General features: G+C 38.9%; 2 protein-coding genes across 5 annotated transcripts; both read left to right on the top strand.

Moving 5' to 3' along the window:
- The first annotated feature begins 358 nt into the window (after nucleotides 1-358).
- Nucleotides 359-10,687, top strand: LOC119502694 (ras association domain-containing protein 7-like). Of its 4 annotated transcripts, none has more exons than XM_037793864.1 (5): nucleotides 359-454; nucleotides 6,643-6,764; nucleotides 8,037-8,660; nucleotides 8,733-9,001; nucleotides 9,927-10,687. In XM_037793864.1, exons 2-5 carry the CDS (start codon nucleotides 6,662-6,664, stop codon nucleotides 9,939-9,941), a joined length of 1,011 nt encoding a protein of 336 aa, XP_037649792.1. In that variant the 5' UTR covers nucleotides 359-454; nucleotides 6,643-6,661; the 3' UTR covers nucleotides 9,942-10,687. The 4 variants fall into 4 exon arrangements, with proteins under 4 accessions (XP_037649792.1, XP_037649768.1, XP_037649785.1 ...); XM_037793840.1 differs by having other exon boundaries at nucleotides 9,922-10,687; XM_037793857.1 differs by lacking the exon at nucleotides 9,927-10,687 and adding an exon at nucleotides 9,246-9,538.
- Nucleotides 10,688-16,302: 5,615 nt separating this feature from the next.
- Nucleotides 16,303-18,412, top strand: LOC119502750 (retinal cone rhodopsin-sensitive cGMP 3',5'-cyclic phosphodiesterase subunit gamma-like). The gene is made up of 4 exons (XM_037793939.1): nucleotides 16,303-16,473; nucleotides 16,559-16,670; nucleotides 17,631-17,665; nucleotides 17,743-18,412. Exons 2-4 carry the CDS (start codon nucleotides 16,561-16,563, stop codon nucleotides 17,817-17,819), a joined length of 222 nt encoding a protein of 73 aa, XP_037649867.1. The 5' UTR covers nucleotides 16,303-16,473; nucleotides 16,559-16,560; the 3' UTR covers nucleotides 17,820-18,412.
- The last annotated feature ends 2,525 nt before the right edge of the window (nucleotides 18,413-20,937 follow it).

Genomic DNA, 20,937 nt, shown 5'->3' with positions numbered 1-20,937 from the left:
TCAGCGTCACAGTGACATCACCGTTTAGAGGGACAGACGCAGTAGTGGAAGAAGTACTCACACCTTTTACTAAAGTAGAACGTAACTGTATCATAGAGGGAAATATATTACAAGTAAAGAACGTAATATTTAACTCACTCTAAAAGTAAAAATCTGTGAATTCAGCACAAAACATAAATGATGAGGAGTAAAACATTTTCCTCTGAATGGTGAAAGTGGCAGAAAGCCAAAAACTGTACTCAGGTAAATGTTCTTAATTACCTCCCAACACTTCAGAGCGACATCACTTTTCATGCAGCGCTTCCAGAAAGGCTGCATTCCACAGCTTCACTCCTCCTCCTCCTCTTCCTCCTCCTCTTCCTCCTCCTCTTCCTCCTCCTCCTCCAGCCTGAACACACAACAGTGAGAAACAGCAGTGACCATCAATGAACCTGAGGGCCGCTTGAACTAACAGGTGAGTGTGATAAATGACCCGCTAACCTGGTTGGACTCCCGTTAATTACTGTCTCTGTAAATAATCTGAATGAGTCGGTTCATCGAGAGAAAGAGGAAAAAGGGTTTTATTATTGATTTTTGTTTCTAATGTGAAGCAGCAGTTGACTTGTTTACTATGGGTCTATTAATCTAAACTGTTTAAATCTAGCATGTATCTCGTCTTAATTTGAAACTAGAGAACCTGATGAATCCATCGGTACCGACCATGTCATGCTAGCTTGTCGTGAAGGAGGTTAAATAACGCTCCAAACTTGGGTTACATTTTGGAGAGGAAAAACTGTCATGTCCATTTACAAAGGGGTCCCTTGACCTCTGACCTCCAGATCAGTGAATGTAAATGGGTTCTATGGGTACCCACGAGTCTCCCCTTTACAGACATGCCCACTTTATGATCATCACATGCAGTTTGGGGCAAAAAACATGCAGTTTTTTTAATGCAGTACAAACAGAGACTACTTTTTAAATTTGACCTCACTGTATAAAATGACCTTGTGGTGACCTCTAGGATAATCACAGCCTCATGAAACTTTACAGCCACAAACTAGAGACCTAGAGCATTCAGAGGATGGATGGATCAGACTAGAGACCTAGAGCATTCAGAGGATGGATGGATCAGACTAGAGACCTAGAGCATTCAGAGGATGGATGGATCAGACTAGAGACCTAGAGCATTCAGAGGATGGATGGATCAGACTAGAGACCTAGAGCATTCAGAGGATGGATGGATCAGACTAGAGACCTAGAGCATTCAGAGGATTCCTAGCTAGATTGATCTTAAGGGGGTTTCTGAGCAGTTTAAACAACACAAGTTCTGCCGAAAAATGCCAATTCTTGTAAAAATTCTCCAAAATGTAAATAGTTTTTGATCCTAAATCACAGCATGGCTTTTTCTCTGGTGTTCCTCAAGGTCTTGGTGTCTTAATGTGGTATTTTGGAGGGATTATTGATAATTCTTATCAATTCTCCAGTGGTAATAAAAGGTTAAATTTAGCACCAAATCTGTGTAACAAATGGTATTAACCCAAAAAACTGCTGCAACAACTTATGAGACATAATAGAGCATGATGATGACCATCATATACTTCTATCATAATGTTCTAAACCCTGATACACTTTCACTATTTAATTAAATTAATTAATGTTATGTCTGATTAATGACTAGAAGAACTCGACCCTCAGTGCTGAGCAGCATCTCAAATTAATCTTCAGGTTCCAGCTTTCAGATGATGTACACCACTTCTATGTGACATCTACTGTTGACCTGCTATCTCACCCTAAACACCCCCTGGAGCCCCTAAAGAAGACTAAAATGGGTCTATTGTGGGTCTCAGAAGGTTAAAAAGATTCCACAAACAGCTCAAGACAAGCCAGATACAAACCCATTTGCTATTTTGAGTGCGTTCACACTGAGAAGTACGGCAAAATGCACTCTAAAGTACCCGGATGTTGTACTCAACTACTGAACGTGTGCAACGCTGGACACTTCTGGAAAGGGGGGAGCCGACAACCTATTTCAAACCTGTGAAAAATGGCAGGCGAGGAAGCCTGCAGCGGTTGTGATTATTTTAACGGCGAACACACATTGTGTGATGATTTCTTGAAGACAGACGTGGTGCATTCAATCCTGTTTACTCTTAATTTGATATTTAATCATTATTTTAGACCTTTTCTAATGAAAGTTTTACATTTTTATATTCTGAAATGTATTGTAGTATTTGAGGTGTCATAAAGCAGCACTGTTTTAGCTTTTAGGGGAAGTTATTTGAAATGTTGATGATGTTTAGCAGACAAGAAAGGAGCAGAATCGCCCAAAAGATACATTTTCATTTAAGAAACGTTTTGAATGTACTTGTATCTGATCAAAGAGGAGTGAAATTCCTGATTATCTCTATAAAGAATATACTTCTTATTGTAGTGATAGTTTCCCAGGTTTCGAGGACTTGTAGTTTCTATTGATTATTTCCTGACGGTGCTACTGAGAGAGATGTTGAACAGTGATAGTTAGTAAACAGAGAGAGGAGGTATGTGTAGGCGGAGTCGGAGTCCTCCAGGAATGTCGGCGCGTTCGGCCACATTCCTGCCCTCGGAAAACCTGTATGTGTCTCCTCCTGCAGACACTGTGAAACCACACGGACTCAAACCTTCACACACTTCACCGTCCAACACCGGTTTCCTCATCCGCAAAATATAAACTTACCTCAACTGATCACTCTGTTAGAAAAAAACGTTTGATTTATCAAGTATTGAATCCTCTTATCAACATGGGAGTGGGCAAATCTGCTGCTTTATGTAAATGTATGTATATATTTATTATTGTAAATCAATTAACAACACAAAACAATGACAGATATTGATCCAGAAACCCTCACAGGTACTGCATTTAGCATCAAACAATATGCTCACATCATAACATGGTTCAAGGATGTGGCGGCGTGGTAAACACTACACATCCAGTAAAGGATGGAAACACTTTGGGTTTCACACATTGACAGGAAAACCAGAGCTAGACAGAGCAGAGCTAAAGCTGCATGCTAACTTCTAAAAAAAAAAAGGTCAAAATAAATCAGAACAAAGGCCGATACATATGTCTGTATAAAAGTCTGAAAAATGTCTGAAACATGCCGAAAAAAAGTCAGAAAAAGTTAGCAGGAAACGTTATCGTATGGTAACGTTGCGGTGGAGCCGGCCGTCGCTCTCGTCTCCGTGGTCAAATGGGCCGACGCTACGACTGTAGAGCACCCAGATACTGACAGTTGTGTTCTCTGCATTGAAACGGCCCCGATGGAGCTGACCATGGATGATAAAGAGAACGGAGCTGACGGGAGAGCTAGAGACCACCTTGGAGAAGTTAGAGGAAGTAGACACGTGGGACTACGTCCGCTTTTCAAAATAAGGCGTTAACAAAGGGAACTGTAGATACTAAATACATCTATGTAAATCAGATTGATGGATTATATTCACCAGAAGTATAAAACATTATAGATTAAAAAGAAAACACCACTAATCTGTGAGGGAAATGTCTTTATTCTTTGATTTCTGAGTTGCTGGATAATCAATAATTCCTGACAATGATCCTGATAGATTTGACTTCAGGACGTCTCTGACTACATACATGCTGAAAATCAAACATTTTTACTGGATTCATTTAGAGATTTTACAAAGTAAAAGTCCCTAGAAGTGGATGATTCAACTTTTCCCCTTCATGGTCTAGTGGTAAAAAAGTTAACAACAATCCCATTACATATCGAATCGGCAGCCAAGTATCGACAAATAGATAAATAAATGTAATATGTGCTGCATGCTGAGAAGTCTGCTAATGAACTACTGACGTCTCACATGTTTAGTTTAGTCAAAGTTTGGTTAGAAACTGAGTAATTATCAGTCAGCTGACTGAAACTGACTGAGTTAATAATTAGAGTTTGGTTTTAACAGCATGCTGTTTTTTGTTTGAACAGTGCATGGTCTCCATCTATCCCCAGTTCATGACCTTATCTAAAGTTGAGAGTAATCAGTAACTGTTGCCGTCACATTCTGTAAATGTTATGTAGTGTATGTTTTCTTTAAGCATGAGAGAAATGACTTACCACAGTGTGAAGTCAGAACTGGTCTCTCCAGATCATCTCTCCTGCTTCTGTAAACAGGAGGAGGTCCTGTAGAGAAAACAGATTTGTTGATGAGTCTTTTTGTCTCACAGTTAATACTGGATGTTTTGTTGTTGTGGTATTTTTGTGTGTGCTTTTCTTGTGGAATTCAGTGTGTGAAGAAATCCCTCAACATGTGTGTTGCGTGTTGGTTCACCCATCTCTACACTGACACCGTGAGAGAGTGATATCTAATACTCGTCTTCACTCTCCGGCTTTCATGCATCACCTAGGAGGAAGGTTACAGTACTGTACGGTACTTTGTTAATGTCATCTATAGTGGTTATTTGCATAAAAACACACAATTCAAATGATTATGATTATTTAAATATTTGCTTTGATTAAAAGAAGTCTTGGTAAGTTGTTATGAAGTTCAACAGGTCATAATTCTCTCTAATATCTATTTTATATTGATGTGAAAACATCTCCTTCAAACAACTGGATTTATTCAAGTTTCTCACCAAAAACTACATTTTACGAGATTTCATTTGAACACATCATGATAACGTTGTAATTTACCTTCACCCAATAGTCATTTTTACTGAGCAGAGCATGAACATCTCATAATAATAACTCATGGCTGATTCTTTGGCATCTCATGCCTCTCTGACCATCGATTCCTCTTATTGATGCTTTCCCACAGTTACGCTGCACAATGACGCATACACACGCTGTATCATGTTTCACTTTGTTTTGGACCGGAGACACGGTGAAGAGAAAAAAAAAACGTTCAACAGCATGGCGCTACTAAACCTGAGGGGGCGTATCCTATTTCTCCCCGATAAAGAGACACTGAGAACAACAAATCTGTGTTGAAATCAGCAGGAGGAGAGTAAGTAACGTTAGCTGTTAGCAGCCGTTAGCAGCACAGTCCTGATGGATAAATAACGGAGATACCAACGTTAACGGAGGTGCCATTGAGTTATTGTTATGAGGCGTTCAAAGTCGGCTCAGTAAAAATGACTATTAGGTGAAGGTAAATTAAAACGTTATCATGATGTGTTCAAATTTAATCTCGTAAAATGTAGTTTTGGTGAGAAACTTGAATAAATCCAGTTGTTTGAAGGAGATGTTTTCACATCTATATAAAATAGATATTAAAGAGAGAATTATGAGCTGTTGAACTTCCTAACACTAGCTCTAAGCAGGTTGCCGAGATTCTTTTTAATCAAAGCAAATATTTAAATAATCATAATCATTTGAATTGTGTGTTTTTATGCAAACAACCACCATAGATGACAATAACAAAGTACAGTACTGTGTACACTACCCTCCCTCCACGGTGTAATTCAAACACTGTAATTTACCGGGTACATAATGTTTTTTTGTGTTAAATATATCGAACATTGAATGACATCAGATCTAAAATGTAATTCCTTCATTTTTTAAAAATAAAACACTTGTCTGCCACAGTGGCAGGAAGTGAAAAAAGTTCATGGTTTGGTCAAGTTTGTAGGTCTGAAGGTCGATAGAATTAAATTTGTGTCGCTCACAACATTTAAACTAAAATTCAACATATCTAGCCAGCATCAGTGCCCAATATACTGTAATGTAAGGTAATAGTTAATTCACAGAGTTAAGTATCTACAAATGTTCACTACTGAAATAGTCCCAATGAAAACTGTCCACAGTGAAGTGAGCATAAATCTCAGAGACAGATATCTAGACATATTGTTATCTCCACTAACATTATAATAAGGTACATTTTAAACATCCAGGCTAACCATCTCTGGGTTAAAGGTTCTGTTTGTAACTTCTTACACGTATAAATCATTGCTGGTCGGTGTGTCATGCGCGCTCCCGTGTGTCTCCGCTGGTCAGACTCAGACTCCAAAACAAACTACAGTGAAGCACCTAAACCTCTTGTGTGTAGGCTATATTGATGCAGGCCTGTGTGAGTAATTAATGTCTGTTTATCAATAAAATAACCCAGCATGACAGTTTGGTGGAAAGTAATTAAAGTATTTATTCTAGTAGGCCTACCATGTAACCATGTAGGCATACCAAGTAAAATGTTGAGGCCCACTTTACTCAAGTTTTTCCATTTTATGCAACGGTTAAATTATACTGCAATTAATTTCAGAGAGAAATATATGTTTTACTGCACTACAGTTTTTTTTCCATAATAATTTATTAGAAATAACCCTCAACCATTGCCGATGCAAAAAGGATAACAAAAGGACAACATTCAATTTAAAAAAAAGAAGAAAAAAGAGGATAAACAAATCAAACTAAAATAAATAATAATAAATAAAAAACACATTGACAGTAGTATTTACTCTAGTAGGCCTACCATAGCTAAGTAACATGTTGAGGCCTACGTTACTCAAGTGTTCCCATTTTATGCAACTGTTACTTATGTTACTAATACTCCGTCGTATTGAACAGATAAAAATGTGTGAATGAATTGCGATTAACTATTTTAGTGTATTGACAGCCCTAGTTGTTAGTTATGTAGACCTCGGTTACAGGTAGTTTAATGATGTGTCCGTGTGTCTCCGTGCAGGTGGGGCTGCAGGTGAGTGATGGAGCTGAAGGTGTGGGTGGAGGGCGTGGTCAGAGTGGTGTGTGGCCTATCACTGAACACTTCCTGCCAGGATGTCGTCATAGCTCTCGCACAATCAATTGGTAAGTCTCTCAATTTTCATTCACATTGAATCCTAATAAACACATTTTTAGTAATGAACCTTTTGTTGTCGTAAATCTTTCAATTACTGTTATGAATTTTACTTCTTCGACACTTCAATGTTTCGCTCACACAATTTACGAAAAACAGAGGCGGAGGATTTGGCCATTTTCGACATTATATTTCCTAGAACACCCCCTCAACACTGTAATGCACAATCATAACAATTACACTGTTTATTTTAAGACAAACTGTGCTATCAGAATACGTAAGCTGCAGTGATGTCACATGAATATATAAATAATTAAAATTACCATAAAGGCAAGAGAAAAAATAAAACAGAAATTGAATCTCACAGAAACATATTCAAACCACAGAGAGAACAATAAGGAACAAGGTTTTGGGCTTTTGAAAAATGTTCTCCTAAGTCTGGGAATCAGGGGGGTACATTTTATTGTTACTCCCTCCATCCCGGACGAGCCCCCAATTGTTACAACAAAAAAAAAAATTATCATTCTAACAAACATACATCAAAAGATATGTAAATTTTTTTACAGAGAAGTCTTGGCGTTTTCTGCCCGTTTTTCTACAAAAAGTTAGCTGACAGAAGACTTTCATTCTTGAATACTTTTATGAAGTCTCTTAAGAACACTGTTGTTCCACGCTGGATTACAAACCATCTGAAAGGAATACGATCGTTCCCGACACAGGGGATGACAAAGCAGCCGCAAGATAAAGTTAGTCGCTACACTAAAAAGAGTAACTGAAGTACTTTTCTGTCGCATACGACAGCGTGGACCCCGACGGGGTTAACGTAGGTGCCTTCCTCTGTGTGCGTCAAACAGGAGAGCAAACAGGTTTTTGACCGCAGTGCAAATGTTGTTTTTGAAAGGCTAAACACCAACAAATATGGATTGAATCCGAATATTTTGTTAGATAAAAACCTGTTGTGATTTTTAGAAATTATTACATCTATCGTTTTTCATTAAATGTTGACTTTTGGACGCTCTGGAGTTATTGGAAATGTTTGGATCACAGTAGTCAGAAACAATTCTACGCAGCCAATTCTACTAGTAGTATAATACCAAAAATATTAGTGTAGACTGATCTTTATCTGATACTGTGCACAAATACCGGGTTTAAACAGAATGTGGCCTGGTATAAATTATCCAATAAGTGGAGGTCCAGGTTACCATTTCTCATCCAATACTCTTTTTACTGGTTGTAGTGTAGCGTGCTGCTGTTAAATGTTAACCCTTCGGTGTTCTCCACAGGTCAGACGGGTCGGTACGTTCTCATCTTGAAGCTACGAGGGACGGAGAGACAGCTCGTAGCTGATGACCGTCCTCTTGAGCATCTGGCTCAGCTGGGACAGCTGGCTGCAGACGTCCAGTTCATCCTGCGGAGGACCGGTCCCAGCCTCAGCGATGGTCAGGTCACGCCCGCTAGAGACGGACGTTTTCCCCCGCCCGGACCACCAGAACCGGAGCCCCTCAAACGCAGCGAGCCACACAAGGCTCTCACCTTCAGTCTGGGTCCCTCAACACATCCCAAGAGGACTAAACCGAACCGGGCCTCCCCAGAACCCAGAGCTTCCCCCGTCTCTTTCCTGGAGCCTCTCGACCCTGTGAAGGCGATCCGCTCCTCTTCCTCTTCCTCCTCCAAAGAGGAGGCGTTCAGGCAGATTCTGCAGCAACAGAGGAGGCTACAGGACCTGGAGGTCCAGCTTCAAGCTCTGGAGACTGAGGTGTGGGAGCGGGAGAGGTCACCTGGTCCCAGTCTGGTTCCTGAGGGGGAACTGGAGGAACTGGAGCAGCGTCTGAGGCAGAACGAGGCAGATCTGCTGCACAGAGAGCGGTGGGAGGAAGCGTTACAGACAGAGGTGGACAGAGAACACGGTACGTCTTCACATCTGCTCACATTTCCTCCAACATGTCTCAAACTAGATATCTAACCACAGTCATCAACAGATATGCACCGACGCCTGCAGCAGATACAGTCATCGATAGATGACGGCAGTTATCAGATGGAGGAGCTGCGAGCCCGTTCTGCACATCTGGAGCAGGACATCCGCCTCAAAGCCCACAGACGGAGCTCCGGGTCGGGCCAGCGGGAGGAGGAGGAGGCCCTGAGGCCTCTGAAACAGGAGCTCCTCCATCGCCTGCAGCAGGCAGAACATCTGGATAAAACCCTGTCAGAGACACAGAGGGGTCTACAGACAGCGGAGGAGAAGCTGCAGGTAGGACTCCTCCTTCATCTGTTAACTTCATTTTACTAACTAACCCCGATCTCGACCGACTATACTGTGTTTCAGAGGCTGCAGCAGGTTCAGTGTTAGAGCTGAAGGTACAGATATCATATATAACTAGAAAACCTGAGAAATCCACTGGTATAAAATGTTAGTTAGTTGGGAAGAAGACGTAGTTTCCAAACGAGCCGCCATGTTGGTTCTGGTTTGAAAGCTGGGAGCAGCAGCCCACGAGGGAAAGAGTTTGTCCAATTAGGTGTCTAGTGACAGCCCATCAAGCGCTTGCGGACATGAAGCATTAGCTCAAATTTGAATGAATCTCACTGAAAACATCTCAGCCATCCTTCATCTTCAGGCCACTTCCCAAAAACACATGACAGAGACGCAAAAGCAAAAGTCTAACAAATACTACATATAGTATATAAAAATGTTATAATGTGTGCAACAATAAACTGTTAATAGTTTATTTACTTATGTAATCAGAATGTAATTGTTATCGTCTCTTATCAGCTATGATACAATATAATACAAAATATATGTAAAATTTATAAATTAATGATTTCATATTACACAAACTAATCATAAAATAACAGAAATTACAGCATTACTAATAATTAGTTAACATTATTCATTTTCATTTCATTGTTAACACTTAAATTACTATTAACTAAGTTTAATTAACTATCAATTTACCATTTATAAATGATGGTTATTATAAAGTGTTACCAAAAAATGGGAATTTGGGAAATAGAAATACAGCAGCTGGCAGGCTGAGCTCCTGCAGGGGAGTGAGAGACAAAATAAACAAACATGCGCTGTAACTTATAAGCCGTGGGCTGACATGTTTGCATTGATATCAGATGTATTCAACGTAAAGTTGTTGGTGATATAATGTTCCCTGCCTCCTCTAGGGCAGATGGGAGATGGTTGAGGAGCTGAATAAGGAGCTGAGACAGTGTAAGCTGCAGCAGTTTATCCAGCAGACTGGCAGTCCACACGCAGACCAGATAAACCTGCCCGGCACTGAGGTTTACCTCAGCAACGCCGGCATAATGGAGTAGGAGCAACCGAGTCGCCGTACGTCAGCAGATTACCAGGTGTACAACGAGTTCCTCTCCTTCAGTGAAACTAGTACCATCCATCCATTATCTGTCAGCTGACGTTGGGCGAAGACGGGGTACGCCCTGGACAGGACGCTGGGCAATTTAGAGGCAACAATGAACCTGACCTGCATGTCTTTGGACTGTGGGAGAAAACCCACGCTGACATGGGGAGAACAAGCCGGGTTTGAACCCTCTCGCTGTGAGGCGGCGGTGCCAACCACTGCAAAGTAGCACCACTGTGTTAAAATACTAAATTTCGTCCTGCTTTCTTGTTTTTAGTGGACCTGAGCTGCCCCCGTCCCTCTGGAACTCTGAATACTCCCCAAACACATCAGAGACGGCACCAACCTCTCCACACTTTTAACGTGTGATTAATGTTCTCATTTATGATCATTTGAACTGTCTAAAGTGTCTTTGAGTTTCATGAAAAGCACGCATTATTACTATTAGGGCCGTCAAAGTTAACACGATAATAACGCAAATGTGTTTCAACGCCACTAATTTCTGAGCAGTTTTAAAGCTAGAGTGAAGAGACTGGTATCATATGAAACTACAAAAACCTAAGTCTGAAAGAAGTCCAAAAAAAAGTCCCAAAATGTCCGAAAAACATCTAAAAGAAAGTCAGAAAAATGTCCAAAAAAATGTCCGAAAACAACGTCTAAAAAATGTTTAAAAAAAAGTCGTAAAAAATGTATGAAAAAAAGGCAGAAGAAAAGTCCAATACTGGTATCATAGTAAACTATAAAACCTAATGAATCCATCGGTACCAACCATTGTCATGAAGGAGGTTAAATAACGCTCCGGACTTACACTAAATTTTGGCGAGGAAAAACTGTCATGTCCATGTTCAAAGGGGTCCCCTGACCTCTGACCTCCAGATCAGTGAATGTAAATGGGTTCTATGGGTACCCACGAGTCTCCCCTTTACAGACATGCCCACTTTATGATAATCACATGCAGTTTGGGGCAAGTCATAGTCAAGTCAGCACACTGACACACTGACAGCTGTTGTTGCCTGTTGGGCTGCAGTTTGCCATGTTATGATTGGAGCATATTGTTTTATGCTAAATGCAGTACCTGTGAGGGTTTCTGGATCAATATCTGTCATTGTTTTGTGTTGATAATTGATTTCCAATAATAAATAAATACATACATTTACATAAAGCAGCATATTTGAGTATTAAATACTTGACAAATCTTCCTTTAAGGTACATTTTGATCATAAAAAATGTGCAATTAATTTGCAATTAATCGCAATTAACTATTCTATTCAATTGCCAGCCCTATTTATTATTATTAGTAGTAGTAGTAGTAAATGTACGCAGGTATCAAAAGAAAAAGTACTGACAGTGAAGAAGAGAAGAGTTTAGTTTCACTGTAAAAGTTGTTCCTCCAGTTTTGGGGATTTTCATCCTTTCAGATCAGATAAAGAACGAATGTGAAAGAAAGAAAGAAAGAAAGAAAGAAAGAAAGAAAGAATATAAGCTCAAACAAACAGAAACAATGATGAATGATGAAACTAACACGGATGCAGGACGTCATGGACTGAATTAAAGTATGTTCTCTGATAATAACCTCTAATGTCCGTCCACACCCTACTCTCTGTGTGTGTGTGTGTGTGTGTGTGTGTGTGCGTGTGTATAAGCCGATCATTGCCAGTTTCTTTGTAAAAAATAAAAAAGAAGATTAAAAATGAATGTTTGTATTTTTACTTGTTAATATTTCCTATAGTCTTTATTGTATTCATCTGGTGTGTGTTGTTGTTGTTTGAAAACAGTGCACATAAAGCAGTTTATCGTTGCTCCATCGGAGGGCGCTACAACTTCATCCATCCATGATGAGATCTCACATCTACTGCACACATCCCTCCAAGCCTGAGCAGTGCATCTACTTATTATAATATAATAATAATATTATAACAGACAGCTTTATCTACACCAGAGCTTCAGAGGTACATCAGACTGTTTCATTCCTCTAAAGTCCCAGGTGACGTCTGACCAACCGTCCAAAACATAAAGATATTTAATGTGCTATCAATCAAGACAAAAAATGGTTGAATGATTTCTAAAATTATTTTAATGATTAGGCCTTTTGACTATCTGCCGACTGACTAATTGTTTCAGATTTACAAATGATCATTTTCAGTATCAACAACAATTACACTGTCAGCCCACGGCTTAAAAGTTACAGCGCAAGTTTGTTTTTTTTGTCTCTCACTCCCCTGCAGGAGCTCAGCCTGCCAGCTGCTGTATTTCGTCCGGCGCCACTTGCCACCTCTGGAAACTCTCTAGAATCTTTTAAACTAACCGTTGTCGATCTAAAATACAGACAGATTCATCAACATGGATTATTTCTCTCATAAAATGTTTTCAGAAACACATTTCGGTGAACTATTTTTGTGATATAAGAAGAGAAGAAAGTTTCCAAACGAGCCGCCATGTATGTTCTGGTTTGAAAGCTGGGAGCAGCAGCCCACGAGGGAAAGTGTTCGACCAATCAGGTGTCTAGTGGCAGCCCATCAAGCGTCCAATTATGTTGGGAAGCGGCGCATCCCCTTGCGATAAAAAACACCCCTGTGGACGCGAACCGTAAACCAGATTTTGAAAGTATCTCACTGAAAACATCTGAGAGACTGAGCACTACTGGACTGCTGGAGGTCGAGTCAACCAGAGACCACATTGTTGTCATCGTTAACTATCCAACCACCTCAATGAGTGCACGGGCAGAGTGTGCGCACGTAGACAGGCAGGTCCAATCATTTCGGGACGAATCATGATAATTACAGTCCTCCGACAGCCGCAGGTACCAGAGATTTGGCTGCACCGCAGAGGACGCAAAAATCTAACAGATACTTAATATAGTATATAAAATGTTATAATGTGTGCAACAATAAACTGTTAATAAATAGTTTACTTATGTAATCAGAATGTAATTGTTATTGTCTCTTATCAGCTATGATACAATATAATAAAAATTAAATATAAAATTGATAAATTAATTATATCGAATTACACGGAATTTGGGAAATATCAGAAATTTAGCAGCTTGCAGGCTGAGCCCCTGCAGGGGAGTGAGAGACAACATAAAACAAACTTGCGCTGTAACTTCTAAGCCGTGGGCTGACGGTGTGTTGTTGTTAGTGGTGGTGTTAAAGAGCACACTAGCATCATAATGTAGACTTGTGCTGCGTAACGTGCTGCAGTTCACCAGAGAATTAGTTATCTAGATGTTGGCATTAGCAGCGCAGTGAATGTTATTTTGGAGGTCCAACAAGCTAATGTTACTAAGTTAGTTAAGAAGGAGACTTTAGCAGGAAAGCTAATGTCTCCTTCTTATTCACACGCTACTGCTTCATACTAATAAATGAAGTGATTTGATTGGCTGTATGGAAACAAATTCAGGGGGGCACCATCAAAAAACTGTAAAATATTAACTTCTCCCTTTTGGTCCTTCCCATATTTGGGATGCTAATATGGCACCACCGAGGCTGTTTCCTGTCTGTAAGTCTGTTGTGTTTGTGTTACATTGACCTTTAAAACAACCAGTTGTCTTCAGCTTAACTACCTAACTTTACTCTAACTTTGTACAACGCCTAACAATAACCTAACCTATAAACCCCGACCCGACCGGTACAGGACTAGTGAACATAAAACATAATTGAACTCATTACATGAGCAGACGTGTTGACGGTGTGACACAGCATGAACTCATTATGTAGCGCTGAACTCGTTCCAGATCCAGTTACAGTCGTCTCGTGGGGTTTAAATAACCGAGCGATGTACTGTATATGCGGATTGAAGATTACATCACCACTCATACTTCAGGTCGTCAGGTGTAATCCAATCTAAACACTCCAAATATACTGCTGTCGGTCATGTTGTCATGCCTCCACTGACCTGAGCTGGAACAGAAAGTCAACACACTGCTGCTTTTGCCCCAAAAACTGTATGCTAGACGAGGCTTTAGCCTTTAAACCAGCTCTTAAAGCACTGGACTAAAAAACTAACTCGTACCACTATTACAATATTATCGAACATTACAACTTTTTTTGTTTCTCTTCTGTTTGTTAACTTTCTAAGATACTGCAGGTTTAAACTATTTATTATATCAGCTCATAATAAAGTCAGACAAACAGGATCATCAACGAGGGGAGATGGGAAATATAAAATATTGATCCACAACATTTACTCAAACTGATTTTTCAGTTCCAGCAACTAAACAGTGGACTGATCTCGCCTCCAGATACTAGAGTAATATGTTATCTCAACAGGAATCTCTGCCCCAAAAAAGTCCAAAAATGTCTTAATAAAAGTCTGAAAATTTCCAAAAAATTTTCTAAAATGTATGGAAAAGAAGCCTGAAAAGGGCCGAAGAAATGCTCAAAGAAAGTCAGAAAAATGTCCAAAAAAGTCTGAAAAAAATTTCAAAAATGTTCTAAATTTTTTGGAAAAAAGCTTGAAAAAGTTTGAATAAAAGTCTGAAAGAAATTCCAAAAAATGCTCGCAAAAAGTCAGAAAATATCCCCCAAAAAATCAGAAAGTTGTCTGAAAAAACTGTTCTAAAATTGTCTGAAAAAAGGCCTGAAAAAGTAAAAAAAAAAAAAAAAAAAAAGGGCCAAACATGTCTGAATAATAGTCAAAATCTTTTTTGGAAAAAAGTCAGAAAAAAGGCCCCAAAAATTGTCTGAAAAAAAATTAAAAGTCTGAAAAATGTAAAAAAAAAAAAAGCCCACCAAAAAGGCAGAAAAAAACTCTGAAAAAAAGTCCACTAATTTCTTAATAAAAGTCAGAAAATGTCCAAAAAAGTCTGAAAAAGTTAAAAAAAATGTGCTAATTTTTTTTGAAAAAAAGCTTGAAAAGTTTGAAAGAAGTCCAATAATGTCTGAATAAAAGTCTGAAAAAAATTCCCAAAAATGTTCGAAAAAAGTCAGAAAATATCCCCCAAAAAATCCGAAAATTGTCTGAAAAAAAGCCTTAAAAAAGTCCAAAAATATCTGAAAAAGTCCGAAAAATTCTCATAAAAAGTCCAAAAAATGTCCAAAAAAGTCTGAAAAAAAATTCAAAAAATGTTTGAAAAAAATTCAAAAAATGTTTGAAAAAAATTCAAAAAATGTTTGAAAAAAATTCAAAAAAAGTTCTTAAATTGTGTGGAAAAAAGCCTGAAAAGACCGAAGAAATGCTTGAAAAAAGTCAGAAAAATGTCAAAAAAAATTAAAAAACTGTTCTAAAATTATCTGAAAAAGGCATGAAAAAGTAAAAGTAAAAACAAGGTCCAAACATGTCTGAATAATAGTCAAAAAATGTTTTCAAAAAAAGGCAGAAAAAAGGCCAAAAAAAATCAGAAAATTGTCTGAAAAAAAATTAAAAGTCTGAAAAATGTTTAAATTTTTTTTTTTTTAAAGTCCAACAAATGTCCAAAGAAATCTAAAAAAAGTAAGAAAAAAGTACGAAAACATAAAAAAAAGCCCCCCAAAAAGGCAGAAAAAATGTCTGAAAAAAGTCAGAAACTGTGTTTATGGAGCTTTTCAACTCCAAACAGGCCGATAATCACAGGTTCCTGTTAGTTCAATAATGAACATTAGTGTTGTGATATTTAAACAAGGAAATAAAAGCCTCTCGTCTACAGACCGGTTTCTAGAGAGCTCCAGACAGTTCATAGCGGTCTGTGAGCGTCAGGTTATACTACTAGTAGTGTATGAGGTTTGGAATACAGCGTACTGTATGTGTGTCGTCTCTGTGCCATGTGAGCTCTAATCTACAGTGCATGCTCTAATTGCTTGAAATCTAATCTGATGTGATGTTATCCAGTTTAATCCAATCAACTGTGGTCTAATCTGTGCTACTGAGCAGCACATTCACAAAGTTCCAGCTGGCAACGCTTTATAAATGTCGCCTTCTAAAAAATGACATCATAAAACGGAGAAACAAGTCGTTTTACAGCTTCCTTCATCGTCTCTGTTATTATAGATATTAACCACCTTATTGTTCCGTCTTTACTTCACACGTATGAACAGTTTCTTCTGGTTTCCTTTGGCTGCATTAATAAACATGACTGAGCTCACGATGACCCACAATGCTTCATGTCTTACCAGCCGACAGGTACGTGTTGCAGCACAGGTACGGGCTGTTCTCAGGGTCCTGAGATTATCCCTAAACTCCATTAACGGCTTTGTGTCTGACCGGAGGGCTGCTATATAAACGCCGACACCGAGGAGGGGACAACAGAGAGAGAGACTGCAAAAAGAAAGAGAACCTTCTCTTTGTTTTGCACTTCTTTCATCGCTCAGCTCTTCCTCACTGCTCCTCCTCTTCTCCGACGCCAACGCCTCAACGCCTCAACGCCCAGCAGACCGACACGCAGGTGAGACTCTTTCTTTTAAATATGTTGCTGTGAAGAGTTCTTTCTGTTCCTTTTCTCCTCCCATGACTCTTTGCTGTTTCGCTAGAAATGAACGCAGGAGCAGCAGCACCCGGAGGCTCCAAGGCCAGCCCCCCCAAGTTCAAGCAGAAGCTGTCCAGGCAGTTCAAGAGCAAAGCTCCCAAAGCTGGACAGAAGGGGTGAGTCCACAGACGGAGACACGGCAGCCGAGGGTTCATTAAACCTGCAGGATAACAGAGCGTCTGCCTGCCTGCTGGAGGACGAGTCCACCAGAGACCACATTGTTGTCATCGTTAACTATACGACCACCTCAATGATCAGGTGGACAGGCAGGTCCAATCATTTCGGGACGAATCACGATAATTACAGTCCTCCGACAGCCGCAGGTACCAGAGTTCTGACTGGACCGCGGAGGACCAGCCCTACAAACGCTAAAGTCTAACAAATACTTAATATAGTATATAAAAATGTTATAATGTGTGCAACAATAAACTGTTAATAGTTTATTCATGTAATCAGAATGTAATTGTTATCGTCTCTTATCAGCTATGATACAATATAATAAAACATTTTATAAATTAATTCTATCATTTAACACAAACTAATGATAAAATAACAGAAATTCCAGCATTACTAATAATTAGTAAAAATGATTAATTTTCTTTTCTTTTTTTGATAACACTAAAACTACTAGTTTAATTAACTATCAATTTACCATTTATAAGTGATGGTTATTATAAAGTGTTAGCAAAAAACAGAATTTGGGAAATATCAGAAATGTAGCAGCTTGCAGGCTGAGCTCCTGCAGGGGAGTGAGAGACAAAATAAAACAAACCTGCGCTGTAACTTGTAAGCCGTGAGCTGACGGTGTGTTGTTGTTAGCGGTGGTGTTAAAGAGCAGATTTCTTTATGTTAACGTGCTGCAGTTCACCAGCTAATTAGTTATCTAGACGTTGACATTAGCAGCACCGTGAATGTTAGTTTGGAGGTCCAACAAGCTGAAGTTATTACGTTAGCTAAGAAGGAGACTTTAGTAGGAAAGGGATGAGCAGCAGAGGCGAGTCCACAGAGGGAGGGACAACACCACAGAGAGTTCATTAAACCTGTAGGATATAACACAGCGTCTGTCCTCTCCTCAGATTCGATGACGTCCCGGGGATGGAGGGCCTTGGAGGTAAATATCAGTAACTGAGAAGCAACCAATGACTGAAGGTTTAAGACCTGTTTAACTGACCGTTTGCTCTCCTGCAGACGTCGAGGTCATCTGCCCCTGGGAGGCGTTCGGCGACATGGAGCTGAGTGATCTGGCCCAGTTCGGCATCGTCTAGAACCTCCAAGCCAGACGGTTTATTCCTGGTGGGCTGCGATCCAGCAGCTTCTCGTTGAGTTCTCCCCCCCGTCGCCGGGCGTGGAGACGAGCCTGGATGGGTACCATTTAAGGACAACTGATGAGTGGAGAGGGATTTCTCCCCTTCGATAAGAGGAGGAAGAAGCTCTTGGACGGCAGCCCCCCCGAGAATGAGTCTTCTTCTGTCCCGGGCCGACACACCTCACCACCACCTGGAAGTTTTAGCATCTCTCTGAGCTCTATATCTATACTCTTATATGTCTTCTGAATGAGGCTTCAGGGCGTCTCTGTTGTGGCCTTGGCGTCTTGTGACGCCCGGCTGATGTGTAAAAGTGTCGCTCACTGTACCGCTGCCGGGGTTAAAGGGATGATGGGAGAACAACTGGGAACCATCACATCCTAACATCCTAACATCTTAACAATGAAAACCCTGAAGTCCATGTAATCTATCTATCTATCCATCTATCTATCCATCTATCTATCTATCTATCTATATGTATCTATCCATCAAGTAGAGCCATGTTCTGTGTGGTTAACGCTGTATATCTTATAATAAAAGAGTTTATGATCATTCTCATGCTCCCTGTTTGTGTTCATGCAGTAAAACGGTTGTGTTGTAAATAACCAACATGATTGTTAGTATCGCTTCTGGAAGATGCAGGTAGACAGGCAGGGAGACGGGCAGGTAGACAGGCAGGTAGACAGGCAGGTGGACGGTGCTGACATGTATGGTGACAGCTCCCTCATTTGCATAATGAGGTAGGAATGTATAAAGAAAGAAATAAGTTTGAGGAAATAAATAAGGGGTGAAATTCAAAGGGAAAATCTGGCAGAAATAAATAAAAAAATAAATAAATGAATGAATGCATAAATACATACATTTAAAAAAAAATAATTAAAAAATAAGTGTGAAAATAAATCAATAAAAAAATTAATACAAATAAATACATGAATAAATAAAAGGGCAAATTAAACAGAAGAGTAACTAATTAAGGGAATTAATACAAAGATAAATAAATAAAGAATAAATAAATAAATGCATAAATACATACATTTAAAATAAATATAAATTCATTAAAAAATAAGTGCAATAATAGATAAATAAATTGAAAATATAGACAAAAATAAATGAATAAATAATGAATAAATACATTTAAAAATGTATAGAAAATAAACACATAAATAAATAAAAGGGGGAATTAAACATAAGAGTAAATAAATAAGGGAATTAATACAAAGATAAATAAAGAATGAATAACTAAATGCATAAATAAATACATATTTCAAAATAAATAAATAATAAACAAATTAATTAATTAATTTAAAAAAAGAGAATAAAAATAAATAAAAAGGAGAATTAAACAGAAACGTATATAAATAAGGGAATTAATACAAAGGTAAATAAATAAATGCATAAATACATACATTTAAAAAATATGAAATAAATTAAAAAATTGCAAAAATTAGTAAATAAAAATAAATGCAAAAACAAATAAATAAATAAAAATAAATAACTTAAATAAATAAAAAAGTAAATTGTACAGAAGAGTAAATAAATAAGGGAATAAATACAAAGATAAATAATAAATAGACACAAATGAAAACAGAAATATAAATTTATGTTACATTTGATCAATTAATTAATGATTATTTATTATTATTTTTTTCTCCGTTTAATGACATTTATTGAGTCATTTATTTATTTATCCATTTATTTTTTATGTTGATTTATTTTTTCCTCCATAACAACAGTTGAGAGTGACCGTTAGTGAGACACATCATACAGAGTTCATGAAGCTTTATTAAAGGCCGATCTGACACCGTTTTGCACCGCGTTGAGCCCGTAGAGGCCGACAGCATCACTATCTCTCAAAAATAGAGGCAGCAGAGAAAATATGCTGAACATTTTTCAGTAGTTTACCTTTTTTTTTTTTTCATAAATAGATTCAGTTTTGTCCATCAATCAATCAGTCACACCTCTATATGTACACATCATTAATCGGGACCACGGAGCCGTTAACACGCCAGGAATCATCTTTAGTCTGTTTACTAACTGATCTCTGGCCTGTTCACGGACCTCCTCTCCGCCTCTCCGTCTCTCCGTCTCTCATCAGTCACATATTCGAAACCATCAAGAAGAAATGTACAGTCATCAAACATCAGGCATATTTACACAGATACTGTACAGCATACTGTCTGAGGATGCACACATAAATACAATAAATACACACAGTATGGGTTTTTTAACGGCGTACCGTGATACCGGAGTAGAATTTAAGGATATATATATACTGTATATATATCTATATCTATGTCTATATAGATATATATGTATAGAAACCATCGTCTCCCACGTGAGAGCACGTATTCAAACTGCGGCGCTGAGGATTTAAAGGCAGTTTAAAGGGAGCCGAACACATGAGGAGCTTCAGTGCATAGTTTTAACTCAGCATCACGATTATGTGCACGGTACGAAACCAGGCAGGCAAACAGAAAGAAAGAAAGAAAGAAAGAAAGAAAGAAAGATAGAAAGCAGCAGCAGCAGCTGGTGGTGCAGATATTTGTGATGTGACAGCGATGATGACATTCAACAACAACATTAATACGGTGTAGTGTTAAAGATGGATATGGCTTTCTGCACCTCCTCAGGCTTCTACATCGGAGCCCTTTCCTTCCTCAGCCGGAGGATTAGTGTCAAATTATTAAACTTTCTTTTCTACAAACGCTTCTTCTCTCGCTTCTTAACAAAGACGGAGAGAATCATACTTTAAGGCTTCATTTACCGAGAAACCAAACACGGAGTTCAGTCTCAACCAACAGATGAATAGAAATGAGACACTTCCATCTGAAATCCAGCAAAAGACTAGAACCTTTACCATCTTTGCTGCTGCTGGGATCCGTCTGATCCGTCTGTAGAGGGATCCGTCTGTAGAGGGATCCGTCTGATCCGTCTGTAGAGGGATCCGTCTGTAGAGGGATCCGTCTGTAGAGGGATCCGTCTGTAGAGGGATCCGTCTGATCCGTCTGTAGAGGGATCCGTCTGTAGAGGGATCCGTCTGTAGAGGGATCCGTCTGATCCGTCTGTAGAGGGATCCGTC

The sequence above is a fragment of the Sebastes umbrosus genome, chromosome 2 (assembly GCF_015220745.1).
Source record: "Sebastes umbrosus isolate fSebUmb1 chromosome 2, fSebUmb1.pri, whole genome shotgun sequence".
Lineage (NCBI taxonomy): Eukaryota > Metazoa > Chordata > Actinopteri > Perciformes > Sebastidae > Sebastes > Sebastes umbrosus.
This window is presented reverse-complemented; position numbering and strand designations above follow the sequence as displayed.